A 15,105-nucleotide genomic window follows, 5' to 3' on the forward strand; every position below is an offset into this window, starting at 1 on the left:
GGTGTGTTCGAAGTGCTAAAAGGAAAAATAATTATTAACCAAGAATCCTGTGTTCAGCATAACTGGCTTCAAAAACGAGGGAGATACCAAAGACATTTACATCTAAAAGCTGAGGGAGTTTGTTGCCACTAGACCTGCCCTGCAAGAAATACCAAGGGATTCCTGCAAGTGACATGAAAGGATACTAGACACTAGTCTGAAGCAGTCTGAAGAAGTGAAGATCTCAATAAAGGTAAACGTATGGGCAAGTATAAAAGCTAGTGTTGCTGCAGCAATGATTTGTAACTGCTCTCTTGTTACCTACCTGTCTAAGGGGTCTAAGACATTAAAACAATTATTGAACTAGAAATTAATATAATTTTGGTTTATAACCCCTTATTTTTCTGCATACTTTGAGAGGCTAATGTATTTCAAAGAATTATTGTTGGCTTCAGGGCACATGTTGTATTTATTAATATGTAATTCTCCAACCCTCGCCCCCCATTCCCCTGACGCCGATATCCAAATGGGGTAGGAAGAGAGTTAAAGGAACAGTTGTTGTATGTTATTGAAGTTAAGCTGGTATAGATTCAAAATAGTGTTAGTGCCAGAGAGAGAGCTTGGTGGGCTCTAGTGCATGCTTTATGTGCTGGAGGCCTGGACTTGATCCCCAGCACCATGTGGTCTCCCAAGTACCACTTGCAGCCACTCCTGAGCACTGAGCCACGAGATGTCCAGAGCACTGCCAGTTAAGACACAAAAACCAAACAAAATAAATAGTTTATAACTTAATAATGGTGTCATCCTGATAACCACAAAGAAAATTGCTGTGCAAAGGGAAATGTGAACATCAACAAAACACAAAATATAGTAAAGGAATCACAAAGAAGCTATAAGGCATATAGAGGGGGAAAAGACAAAGTGAGGAGCCAGAAAGATAGTGCAGCAGGTGGGGTGTTTGCCTTGCATGGGGCCGATTTGGGTTCTGTCCCTAGCACACCAAATGGTCCCTGAACCCACCAGGAATAAGCCCTGGGCACCATTGGGTATGGCCCCAAATCACAAAAACAAGACTAAAACAGATCCTCACAAAGTGAAGGAAGACCCTCCTTCTCAGTAATGACTTTAATGGATTAAACTCACCAATCAAAAACTCAAAATGAATAAAAGCACATGGTCCAGTGCCAGAGAGAGCACAAGAGTGCGTAACAGGTGTTAATGCACTTACCTTGCACACGGCTGACCCCAGTTCAGTCCTGGCATATGGTTCCTAAGAACCCTGTGGTGATCCCTGAGGGCGGAGGCAGAAGTAAACCCTGAGCACTGCCAGGTGTGGCCCCCAAACCAAACCAAACCAACCCCCACATGATCCAATATATGGTCTATAAGAGACTCAAATTCCAGAGACAGGAAAGAATGGAAAGGAGGTACTGGATGTAAATAGTGAAGGAGAGCAGGAATGGCTGTACTGCTATTAAATGCAGCAGACTTATCAAAATTTTAAAAGTTACGAAGAAGCACATTACATTTTTAAATTTTGAGTGCTCAGGTTGGAACCCAGAAATCATATTTGGGAGGCATTCACCCTTCCTCTAACTACATCCTGGGTTCAAGTGTTAAGAATTAATAAAAGGTTCAGTGCAGCAAGATTATATACTGATAAAATATATAAAGTAAAACCCAACAGAACTAAAGGGAGAAACAAACTCCACTGTAGTAGGTGGAGACATTCAAAGTTAATGATGGATTGAACAACCAAAAAGAAGAAAAAGAGATTGAAGACTTCAGTAGCTGATACCAACTAGATCATACGGACACATACAGAATGCCGTACCCCACAGCAATACACATTTTCTAAGTGCGTATGTCAGGTACACTTTTCCAGGTTAGACCATTTGTTAGTTCACAAACCAAATCAGTATACTTAAAAATAGATATTACGCAGATTATCTTCTAATCACCGTGTACTAATATTAGAAATCAATAATAGAAGTAAACCTAGAAACTTTACAAAATTTTGGAGGTTGAACAATGCATTTAACCACTGGCTTACAGAAGACCTCACAAAGAAAATTAGAATATACCTCTAAACAAATGAAAGTGAAAATAGCAATCAAAACTTAAGGGACACAGGAACAAATGGATAGCTATAAACACATTAAAATGCAATAAAGAGGGGGACCAGAGAATTAGTTCAGTGGGTAGGTGCTTGCCTTGCATGCGGTAGACCTGGGTTCATTCCCTGGCAACCCTTATGGTCCCTTGAGCCCTGCCAGGAGTGATCCCTGAGCACAGAGCCAGGAGTAAGTCCTCAGCCCTGTCAGGTTGCCAGGTCCCCAAGGAAAAAGAGGACCCTGGAATGTGAGTCAGTGGTAGAACACCTGCATTCCAAGTGTGAGGCCACAAGTTTGATCCATGGCACCTCCCCACATGGTCAACTCCTGGCACACTCTAGCAAAGTGTGTGACTCCTGGCTTTCTCCAATCATGTGCATGAGCATTGCAAAGAGTATGTGTAACTCCTGGAGCACTTCACCTAGTGTGCACCTTGTGTGTAATACGTAATATCACCTAGATATTACCCTACATCTCAGTAATTGTAACAAGGGAAGGGGAGAAAAGAAAGAAAATATGTTAAAGGATGAAACTGAACTAAACATAGAAGGAAGGAAATAGAGATTAGATTTGACATAAATCAGAAATGAAAGAAATGAAAAATAGAAATCATTGAAATCAAAAGTTGGTTCTTTGAAAACCTTGACAAACTTTTAAGTAGATTGAATTGACTAAGGAGAAAGGAGTGAAAGCTAAAATTAGGATGGAAGACGGGAATGTTAGTACTGATTATACAGAAATTAAAAGGATTATACAAGCACACTAGGAGCAGTAGAACTCCAGCAAGTTGAATGATGTAGACAGAGTGTACAAATTCCTTGAACCACAAAGCCTACCAAGACTGAATCACAAGTAAATAGCGTTTGATCTACAACTATTAAGATTGAATCAGTAATCAAAATCACTTGCCAGAAGAAAAGTCCTGGATCTGAGGACTTTGTTGATGAATTCTACCGAACATTTAACAACTAACAACCTCCTCAGATTTTTCAGAAATTTGAAGAAGGAGGGAATGCTTCCTAGCACTTTGTAAAAGACTTTCATGACCACGATACCAAAGAAAGATAGAGACATCCAGGGAAACTTCAGAACGATCTCCTGTATGGACTTTTTATGCAAAAATTCTTAGCAAAATAGTAGTGAATAAAAACCAGGAGAAGTGGCTTATACACAATGATCAAATAGGCTCCCCCCTCCCCCTCTTTGTTGTGAGAGCATATGAAAACTGACATGGTAACAGATCATATTAGTAGAATGAGTGGGGTAAAAACCCACATGATCATCTCAGTAAATGTTTAAAAGCATTTGAGAAAATTCACACCTTTTCCTGACAAAAATATACAGCAAATTAGGAGAGAAGGAAGCATCCTCAAGGATATTCCTTGAGCAACTTCCTCAAATAACTAAAAACCGTATTTGAAAGCCCACAGTGAATATCATGATCTTTCATCAAAGGGAAAACTTTCCTCTAAGACCAGAAACAGAGCAAAGAGCTTTATTTGTGTTACTTATGCTCATTCATCACAGTACTGGAAATTCTAATTAGGAAGAAGTACAATTATCTTTTGTTTTCAGGTGGCATGATGTTATTTTTTTTTTTAGAAAACTCAAAACATTTCACACACTCAACAAAATGATTTGTACTAAGAAATTGGATCAACAAAGCAGGTTACAAAAGTACCACACAGAAGTCATTTTTTTTTTCTTAAACTAACAAAAAACTATCTGGAAGGAAATTATAAAAACAATTACATTTATAAATAATACCCCCCAAGAAAAATCAATAATTAAGAGTCAACTTAATCAAGAGGGTAAAATGACGTGTACAACGAAAAGTGAAAAACATTGCTGATAAGAAATGAAGGAAAACACATTCCATGTTCATGAACTGGAAAACTTAATGTTAAAATGTCAATACTACCCAATGTATTCTGTATAAATTTGGTGCAATCCTTTTCAAAATCCCACTTTTTTTATGTTGTTTTTTTTTAAATTGGCGGTCCACACCTGCTGATTCCCAGAGCAGGTCTCTGGGACCTACATGTGTTGCTAGAGGTGAAACCCAGGTTCATCATGTGCAAGCCTGTAGTACCTCTCTGACCCATACATTGTTTAATTTTTTATTATTTGGAGGCTCAGAGGTGGTGGTGCCTCAGGCCCTTCTAGTAGTGCTGAAGCCCAGTTGTGCCAGGGTCCCATCAGAACTGCATCAGGTGGTGTTGACAATTGTGTTCTGCCACTTGAATGAGAGCCTGCAGCAGTTGTTTTAACAAATAGTTTTGATAAAGGCTAGTATTTTCTTGGAAAAATAATGAATGTGGATGGACTACCATCTAATGCCATCTATAAAATGAACTCAAAATGAATATATAAATGCAAAACCTGAAATAGAACTTTTAGGAGGGGGCTGGAGAGGTAGCTCACCAGGCTGGTGCACACATGTTGCATGCTGGGTCCCAGGTTTAATCCCTAGCACTGCATGGTCTTCCTGAGCACTGTTTGGAGCAAATCCTGAGCACAGAACCAGGAGTAGCCTCTGAGCACAGCCGGGTCTGGCCCTGAAATGAATGACTGAATAAAGGAAGACTGACTCTTTCTTAGAAGGAAATAATACATCAAGAGAGTAACGTTTAATTTGTCAATGATTTCTTGCCAAAGACATAGGGAGAAAAATAAAAAATAGAGAAAATGGGTCTTAAAACAATAAAAACATTTGTGCATCAAAATACTTTGACATTGAATCAAAAGGCAGCCCACAGAGTGTGAGAAAAAAAAAAAAGACAGATCTTTACTAATAGGGGACTAATACCCAGAATCCATAAAAGAACTCCTGAAACTAAGTCTGAGAAATAATCCATTAAAATTTGACTTAACATTTCTCCAGGGACTGGAGTGATAGTACAGTGGGCAGAACAGTTGCCTTGCATGTGGCCAACCTGGATTTGTTCCCCAGCATCTCATATGGTCACCCTAGCACTGCCAGGAGTAATTCCTGAGTGCAGAGGTAGGAGTAACGCCTGAGTATCGCTGGGTATGGCCCCCAAAATCTCCCCCCAAAAATATACATTTCTCCAGTGAATAAAAATTATCAGAAAGTACATGAAGAGATGTTCAGGATCAAAAATTACCAGGGAAATGCACATCAAAATTACAGTGAGGTTTATCAGAATGATAAAATTAAGAAATGGCTCATTTTGGTGAGGATATGACAAAATCAGAATTCTTGTGTCTTGTTGGTTGGAAATTAAAGTGGGATAGCTGCTGTGGAAAGCAGTCTTGACAGTCTCCCAAACAGTTAAAACTAAGATTACCACACGATCCAGCAGGTCTTCTGAAAATTAAGGGCAGGATCTGGAAGAACTGTTTACACATATCCACTGTCAAAGCAGCATTGGTCCTAATGGCTAAAACGTGGAAGTGATCCAGATGTCTGTTGCCAGATGATTGTATAAGAAAAATGTGGCATAGACATAAACATAGAATATTTTCAGCCATGCAAAGGAGATTCTGACAATATATTGTTAATTGGGTGAATCCTGAGAATATTATGCTAATGAAATAAGCCAGAGACAACAAGACAAATCCTCCAAAATGCATTTTATCTATAGTATTTTATATAGTCAAAATCATAGAGATAGAAAATAGGATGTTTATCAGACCCTGAGGAATATAGGCAAGGTAGAATTATTGTTTAATGATACAGCATTTCTGGGAGGACTAAAAGAATACATTGAAACTGGAGGAAAACTGGGGGTTCTCTTGGGGGTAAAAAAATAATGAAATATGATGCTGGTGACACCTTAATTTAGTCAAGATGCTCAACAGAAGAGAAAGTGTCATGTTGTTTGGAATAAGGACCATCAATAACTAATTATATTATTTTCCTATTCATTTGATCTTAGTTACTCTACTTCTAATACCTTGTTGTCCTACTCTATTGCAGACTTTGGGGTTAGTGCCTTTTTAGCAACCGGTGGCGATATTACCCGAAATAAAGTCCGGAAGACTTTTGTGGGCACACCTTGCTGGATGGCACCTGAAGTTATGGAACAGGTACTGTGTTTTTATCTTTTTCAAGTGATGTAAGGTTTGCTTACAAAAATATAAAAGTATATTTGATTGAAACTCTGAACTTATACCAGAGACTACCTAAAGAATAGAATAAGGTTGTTTTAGCAGCCAGGAGATAACACAGAGTGTTGCAGTATACGGTGTGCTTGAGACCCAGTTGATCCCCGACACCATATGCCAACCTTAGCACCCACCAGGACTCTGGCAGCCTCCACACTGCTGGGCATTGAACTACCAGCCCAGAGGCCACATGACCAAGGATTTCTGGGGACGACCCTGGACCCCCACACATTATTTGGTGGGGCTCCCCTCAGGAAAAAAAATATTTGGGAGATAGTGCTATAGACTAGAACCGATGCGCTGCATGCAAGGGACCCGGGTTTGGTTCCTGGCACTGCGCAGTTCCTCTGAGTACCACCAGGAGTCACCCAGAAGCAACAAACGGGCGTAGTCCTTGGAACATTTCCAAACGTGGCTCCAAAGCAAAACAGAAATTTGTCTTCACAGTAATGATTTTAATAATATGCTTCTTAGTACGGATGAAATAACTTGATGTTTTTACCTGTAGTTTCATTGCTCTGATTCTTGAAGGACTCGTTTCCTCCCTGCCCTGTTTCCATGTGCCCTGAATGCAGTCTGGTGGCATGTTGGTTCTGGTTTCTTTTACTTTACCTTCCTTGGTGGCAAATTTTTTTTCTTTTTGGGTCACACTCAGTGATGCTCAGGGGTTACTCCTGGCTCTGCACTCAGGAATTACTCCTGGTGGTGCTTGGGGAACTATAAGGGATGCCGAGGAGTAAACTCAGGTCAGCTGCATGCAAGGCAGACACCCTCCCACTGTACTATCGCTGCAGCCCCACTTGGCGGCATTTTCATCTGTCCATGACTCCCATCTTGCTCCCTGCCCCAGCCTTCCTGGTGGAGCTGCCGCCTCCCCTTGGTCAGGCTGTTTCTCTGGCTTTCCCTCTGCAAGCCACTGACACTTTTCCAGACCTTGTTCTTGACTCATGACTGCACCTGCTTGCTAAATCTTCTCATCTTTGCATACCTGCCAGTGGTTTCTAAATCATTTCCAATCCAGTCTTGTTTGTTAAGCCGCCAGAGATATTTTCAACTTTTCATATGAATGTTTTACATGAATGTTTTACAGAAATATCAAATTCAGTAGGCAGAACAGAATTTGTTTTTTGCCGCGTTACAGATCCTGTATCACCGCTTTGAGGGCTGAATTCTCACCATCAGGTTAGGGTGGTGTCTGAGCACACGGCACCTATCAGCTAGGCTAATGAGAAAGCCACACTTTCTCTCTTGCCTACATAGCACGGGGTGAAGGCCCTACAAGGCGTGCAGTGCTGCACCCGGCAGGGCAGTGGAGAAACTTGATGTGAAGGACAGGCCCAAGATAGATCATCCTGGTGCCCTGCTGAGGCTGAGATGGGCCTGATTAAATGAGTCAGTGCTTGAATATAGGATTAGGATACCCTAGATGGTGCTCAGGAGGCCCTGGGGGCCCACCAGCGAGTGCTTCTCAGCTGGTGGTTCATTGCAAGGGCCTGAGGATGCTGCTTGTGCCCTAAGGTACTGGAGGTTACTCACCCCATCCCTCAGCAGTGCCTGGGGTCCTCCAGGGCTACTGTACAGTTCACAGGGAACCACATGGGGACGATTAGGTGCATGCTGTCCTATCTCATGGCCCCCATATAAAATATTTTAGTGAATAGCAACTCTTAGCAATCTCCCCATAATTTGTGAATAATTGGGTTGTGGGTCTTTTCACTATTAATAGTTGTATTATTTAGCTTTTGACTGCTCTGCCCCCAACCCCTTTTTTGGGTAGGGCATCCGAGGACACTTGTGGTGCTCAGGGATCACAGGGGCCATTTGGTGCTGGGAATGAAAGCCAGGGCCTTGCATGTGCAAGATGTACTCTACCATTCGAGCCATACCCCAGCCCTCGGTTACTTGGTTTTGTTTTGGGGCTACATTGACAGTGCTCAGGGATCACTCCCAGTGGGCTCAGGGGACCCTGTGTGGGGCCTGGGATTGAACCTGGGTCAGCTGCATGCGAAGCAAATGCCTTCCCTTCTGTACTATTGCTCTAGCCCAGCCCTTGGCTACTTTAAAAAGTGCTTTTAGGGACCCAAACAAGTTAGGGTAGAGGCCCTGCTTCACCTGCAAGTTTCCAGGTTTTATTTCTGTCACCATTGCCTCCCTTCCCCCCCTTCCAAAAAGTACTGTGGTATGGTAAAAGTAGTCACATATGTCTTTTTGTTATTACAGGTTCGAGGTTATGATTTCAAAGCTGACATCTGGAGTTTCGGGATCACGGCAATTGAACTGGCCACAGGGGCAGCTCCTTACCATAAATATCCGCCAATGAAGGTGAGGCCCTGGTACTCTGCTCATGGCTCAGGTCCTCTGGAAAGCCCTTTTTATTTGATAGGCTTTTTATTGTTGCTGTTGCTGTTGCTGCTTCAAGGGTCACAGTTGTGGATCTTGGGCAGTTGTGTGGTTCTAGGTATCAAGCCCAGGGCATCACACATGCAAGGCATGTACTCTCCACTTGATTCACATCTTCAACTTCTCACTTTTCATTCTTTTTTGAGGGGAGAGGAGGGTGGGGGCACAGCTGGTGTTACTTGTGGACTACTCCTGGCTCAGTGCTCCAGGGTTGCTCCCAGAGATGCTTGGGGTCTGTGTGGTACTGGGTATTGAACCCGTGTCTCATGGCATGCAAAACATGTGCTCCAGCCTGTTGAGCTATTTCCCAGCCTCATTTATCTTTCTTAATCATAATGTTCTACCTTGTATTCTTTCTAACTCCTATAGCAATTAAAACTTCGTGTACTAGATATTTGGCATTGAATGACGTTACGTTGTGGTTGGCCTTTTCTATAGTGTCCTCCATCTACTGGTTCTGTTCCTTGTTGGAGATCAGGGTGTGATGTTTAATGTGTGTGCATCACAGTAACCTGTGTCAGGAAGCCTCTATAGGGATGGTGATCTTTTCTACTAAATTAGGCTCTTGGAAGTGGTACATGTCAATAGCTTTCCGTAGCTAAATCTATTTGTTACTTATCTGTGCCAAGCACTGTTTTAAGTGTTGTCATTTATTAAATAATCTGTGCAGAGAAGTATTTTCTGCCACACATACGAGTATTCTTATTATTACTGACCAATGTGCAAATAAAATTGTGTGGTGAGACACTTGGCAGCTTTATTAAAAGGCTGTTGATTCTGTCCTTGATTTAGTTTTTGCCTAAAATGCAGTTGCTAATCCTGTCGTCAACATTAATAACAGAATGATATATTTTTTTAAAATGTGAAGCACTCTGATTTACAATACATTCATGCATTCAGCACAGTGCACACCCTCCGCCAGTGTTCACTTCTCTCCATCACTGTCTCAGGGTTTGTCCCCTTAGCCTCCAACCTACCCCCAGTACGTTTAGTTCTGTGCAGAATGAGAATTTTGTGTTTTAAGATGGTACTGCCAGTACTGTTGGTAACCATTTGTATCTTGCACATGTGTGATCCCCCTTTAAAAAAAAATTCTTATTGAATATCCATGAGATAGACCATTACAAAGCTGTTAATTGCTTTTCACTCATACAGTGATCCAACATCCATCCCTCCACCAGTGTACATTTTCCACCACCAGTGTCCCCAGTATCCCTCCTCTACCCCGCAATCCCACTCTTTTCCCTGCTTCTATGGCAGGTTCCCTCTTACTTTCTCTCTCTACTTATGGGCATTATGGTTTGTAATACAGATAATAAGAGTCCATCATGATTGGTCCTTTACTTTCAGCACACATCTCCCATCCTGAGCGATCCCTCCAGCTGTCATTGACTTAGTGATCTCTTCTCTGTCCCAGCTGCCTTCTCCCCCAGCTCATGAGGCAGGCTTCCAACTGTGGAGCAATCTTTCTGGCCCTGTCTCTACTGGGTGTTGGTCTCATATTATGATATTTTATCTTCCACAGTATGAGTGTAGTCATTTTATGTCTGTCCCTCTCTTTCTGATTATTTCACAGCATGATATGCTCCATGACCATCCACTTATAAGCAAACTTCATGACTTCATCTTTCCTAACATTTGCATAATATTCCATTGTGTAGATGTACTAACGTTTCTTTAAACAGTCATCTATTCTCGGGCACTCAGGTTGTTTCCAGATTCTGGCTATTGTAAACAGTGCTGCAATGAACATACAGGTGCAGATGTCATTTCTACTGTGCTCTTTTGCACCCTCAGGCTATATTCTGAGAAATGGTATTGTGGGGTCATATGGAAAATCAGTTTCTAGTTTTTTAAGGTATGCCCATATTGTTTTCCAAAAAGGCTGGACCATTCAGCATTCCCACCAACAATGAAAGAGAGTTCCTTTCTCCCCACATCCACGTCAGCACTGGTTGTTCTTGTTCTTTTTTGATGTGTGCCAGTCTCTGTGGTGTGAGAAGATATCTCATTGTTGTTTTGATTTGCATCTCCCTGATGATTAGTTGAGCAATTTTTCGTGTGCCTTTGGCCATTTGTATTTCTTTTTTGTTTCTCTCTCCTTTTATGCATTATGGTTTGCAATACTAAGAGGTCATCATGTTTGTTTAGGGCAGCTAGCATTTTTATCAGGAAGGTAAGGCTGGAGTAGCTTTTTTAACTGGGGGCAGCTTTGGGATGTTGATGTGACTGCCGAGGCTTCTGGACGTACAGGGAGGTAGGGGAGGTAGCTCATCCCAACCCAGAGAAAGCCTGGAGATTTCAGTCACAAAATGCGCATACCTGAATTTTCTCCTGTGGGCCAGGAAAAGATATTACAGCAGGTGAAATTTTGTATGTGACTGACCCAGATTTGATCACCAGCACTTAATATGGTCCCCTGAGCTCTGCCAGAAGCAGTCCCTAAGCACAGAGTGAGGAGTAAGCCCTGAGCACCACTGGTGGTGCACCAAAACAGACATACCAACAATGTAGGGGCTCTGGAAGAGCTCCTGCCTTGCAGATATGAAACTGCAGGTTCAGTCCCCAGAACCACCTCACATGCCAAGTATGATACCAATGGGACAGCAAAATGTGTGATTTCCAGTACACGACAACCAAATGTATGGGAGCACCACATCTAAAGTATGTGACCTCTGGTGAGCACTGCAACTCTCCTACGAGCACTATAAGCAAGACATTAGACATTGCTAGCAAGTTTGTACAAACCCAATCATCACTAGCCAAGGGAAGGAGAAGAGACAGACGAATCTATAGTATAGTGAGAAATAAAGTCATAGGATATTATAATAAGCCTTTCTATATTTTCAAATTCAAAATACATGTATATTGTTAGTGTATGTTTGATTATGTGAAAGACAAGTTTTATTCCAGAATCGTGCTTTTCCTCCTGGGAGAAAGTAGATATTCTCAAGATTTGGAAGGGTTGGGGCTGGAGTGATAGCACAGCGGGTAGGGCGTTTGCCTTGCATGCGGCTGACCTGGGTCCGATTCCTAGCATCCCATATGGTCCCCTGAGCTACCTCCAGGAGTAATTCCTGAGTGCAGAGCCAGGAGTAACCCCTGTGCACCTGTGCATTGCCAGGTGTGACCCCAAAAGCCCCCTCCCCCAAAAAAAAAGATTTGGAAGGGCTTTTTTTTTTTCCTTTTTATAACTTTGAGATGGGAGGCTATTTAGTAACCTAAAGAAATGCATTTTCTGAGGGTCAGGGAAATTTAGGACACATCCAACAGTGCTCAAGGACTACTTCTGGCTTAGTGCACGAGGATTTATGTAGTCAGTGCTGGGGATTCAAACTGGGGTTAGCAGGATGCATGGCAAGCTCCTTAACCCCCATATGATCTCTCTGGCTTCAGAAATGAATTCGTTTTTAAAGTAGTATAGGGAAGAAGATAAGATTTAGTTGGTGATTCTTGCAATTGCAGTTATATGCAAACCTGTTAGCTCACAAAGAAATACTGCTACCACTCTGATTCCATTTTAGTAAGTACAAATGCAGTAAAATTGAATCTGAAAAGCAAGTAATTTTTCATAATACCACATTTTAGTTTTGTTTCATTTAAACTTGTGTTTAGAAACAACATGCTTTTATTTTTTAATGAAAGGCATAAAAAAATTAAAAAAACACAGAATCCCAAATGCAATATTGTGACCTTCATTTCTTAGGAGACCCATGCACCAATCCGGTAGGCTGTGGTGAAAGTCAAGAGAGATAGTGGATGGACAAATAAGGACTAGATTGTCAGTTACTGCAGAAGTAGAAAGAATGAGAACTGAAAGGCGGGCCAGCATTTCTTTTTTAATTTTTTGTGCCTATGAGACACCCCTGGGCACAGAACCAAACGTAGTCCCAAAGCTCCATTGGTGTGGCCCCAAAACCAAAAGAAAAAATGTAATTATATGCTGGGAAGTTATCTGTATTGCACATGTTAGCTACAATATCTAATTTCATTGAATTTCATTGAATCTTTGGAAATGTCCTTTTTGTTCTTACAGGTTTTAATGCTGACACTGCAGAATGATCCTCCTTCTTTGGAAACTGGTATTCAAGATAAAGAAATGCTGAAAAAATATGGAAAATCATTTAGAAAAATGATTTCATTGTGCCTTCAAAAGGATCCAGAAAAAAGGTAAAAGTATGAGATAAAGCTTTCTTGTCTCTTTATCTGATATTCCTCCACCCCTCTCGGAGAGCCCGGCAAGCTACCGAGAGTATCTTGCCTGCACGACAAAGCCTGGCAAGCTACCCGTGACATACTCGATATGCCAAACACAGTAACAACAAAGTCTCAAAATGGAGACGTTACTGGGCCCGCTCGAGCTAATCGATGAACAACGGGAGGACAGTGACAGTGACAGAAACCGTTACATCAAGATTTTAGGGTTTTTGGCTTTTTTTTCCTTTTTTCTTTTGGATCATACCTGGCAATGCTCAGGGGTTACTCCTGGCTCTTCATTAAAAAATTACTCCTGGCGGTTGGAGGGGGTGGGTGAGACACCTCCCACCCCAAGGGACCCAGCCCCAGCAGCTGAAAACCTCCAAAATGCAACTGCCGCCATGATCATGGCCGCTATCCACTTGCTCTGGCTGAATCCCACCCACGAGTGAACCTATTCCTGGACTGCACAGCCGCAGACACTTCATAGGACAGTCCCTACCCATACTGCAAGAGTACTGTACCACATTTGATAGGGATCAAAGTAGGCAGCCAATCTTAGAGGGAAATTTTATGTAAAAGCACACAAGGCTCAACCTTTAATAACATGTTAGTGATCTCTTATAGAAGGGCTTTATGGTCCCTGGCTGAAATACAACAATCTTCAAACTCTTTCCTCTAAGGATACTTTTTTGTAGTATTCTCAGCAGTTTTTCCATAACAAACAATACAAAGTATATTATTTCGGTTCTTCTTTGGGACAGGGATTGGAGTTCGGGATGGAAAATTCAAAATACGGTGGTGGGACGGTGTAATGATGGTGGGATTGATATTTGAATATTAAATGTAATCAAATATTGTGAACTACTTTATAACAAAAAAATTTAAAAAATAAAGGGACTGGTCCTTTTGGAAAACAGTATGGATGATTCTCAAAAAATGAGAAATTGAGCTCCCATTTGACCCAGCAATACCACTCCTGGGAATATATCCTGGAGAGAGAAAAAAGTATAGTCGAAATGACATCTGCACTTCTGTGTTTATTGCTGCACTGTTCACAGTAGCCAAAATTTGGAAAAAAACTTGAGTGCCTGAGAACAGATGACTGGTTAAAGAAACTTTGGTACATCTACACAATGGAATACTATGCAGCTGTTAGAAAAGATGAAGTCATGAAATTTATATACAAGTGGTTCTAAATGGAAAGTATCATGCTAAGTAAAATGAGCCAGAAAGAGAGGGACAGACATAGAAAGACTGCACTCATCTGGGGAATATAATGCAACAGAATGGGAGCCAAAAACCCAGGAATAGTTGAGATAAGTACCAGGAGGTCTGCTCCAGGGCTTGGAAGCCGGCAGCATAGCACACGGTGGGGGAAAGGAAGCTCAGATAAAGAAGGAAACACCAAGTGAAGGTTGTTTGGAGGACTCACTTGTGATGCAAGATGTGTGCTGAAAGTAGACTGAAACACGATGGCCACTTAATACCTCTATTGTAAACTACAACACCCTAAAGGAAAGAGTGAGCAAAAGGGAATGCCCTGCCACAGAGGTGGGGTGGGGTTGGGGGAGGGGATGGGGTGTGGGGGTGGGAGGGCTACTAGGATCATTGGTAGTGGAGAATGGGGACTGGTGGAGGGATGGCTACTCCATCATTGTATAACTGAAACCCAAGCACGAAAGTTTGTAAGTCTACAACTGTATCTCATGGTGTTTCACTAATAAAAAAAAATTAAAAATAAAGGAGGTGAAATGATAGCACAGTGGGTAGGGCATTTGCTTTGTATGCGGCCAACTGGGTTTGATTCCCAGCATCCCATATGGTTCCCTGAGCACCGCCAGGAGTAATTCCTGAGTGCAGAGCCAGGAGTAACCCCTGTGCATTGCTGGGTGTGACCCAAAAAGGAAAAAAAAAGATGTACTAAAACAAAAAAAAAATAGCACCTTTGATTTAAAAAAAATTACTCCTGGCAGTACCGGGGGACCATATGGGATGCTGTGGTGTGGCCCCAAAACCAAAAGAAAAGAAAAAAATGTGATTATATGCTGGGAGGTTATCTGTATTGCACATATTAGCTACAATATCTAATTTTATTGAATCTTTGGAAATGTGCATTTTATTCTTTCTGGTTTTAATGCTGATACTGCAGAATGATCCTCCTTCTTTGGAAACTGGGTCAGCCATATGCAAGGCAAATGCCCTACCCCTGTAATATTGCTCCAGCCCCTGCATCAAGTCTTAAGCATTATATTACTAAAGTCCAGTCCTGAACAGCTTTGTA

General features: G+C 41.7%; 1 protein-coding gene across 1 annotated transcript in view; it reads left to right on the plus strand.

The window, feature by feature from the left end:
• OXSR1 (oxidative stress responsive kinase 1) overlaps positions 1-15,105 on the plus strand; it is an 88,236-nt gene that overhangs the window by 46,127 nt on the left and 27,004 nt on the right. The window contains exons 6-8 of the mRNA XM_056129506.1: positions 6,037-6,146; positions 8,445-8,546; positions 12,661-12,794. Of these exons, the coding sequence (XP_055985481.1) occupies positions 6,037-6,146; positions 8,445-8,546; positions 12,661-12,794 (346 nt within the window). The remainder of the gene's footprint in view (positions 1-6,036; positions 6,147-8,444; positions 8,547-12,660; positions 12,795-15,105) is intronic.

This window comes from Sorex fumeus, unplaced genomic scaffold (genome assembly GCF_029834395.1).
Source record: "Sorex fumeus unplaced genomic scaffold, SorFum_2.1 ptg000072l, whole genome shotgun sequence".
In the NCBI taxonomy this organism is placed as follows: Eukaryota; Metazoa; Chordata; class Mammalia; order Eulipotyphla; family Soricidae; genus Sorex; species Sorex fumeus.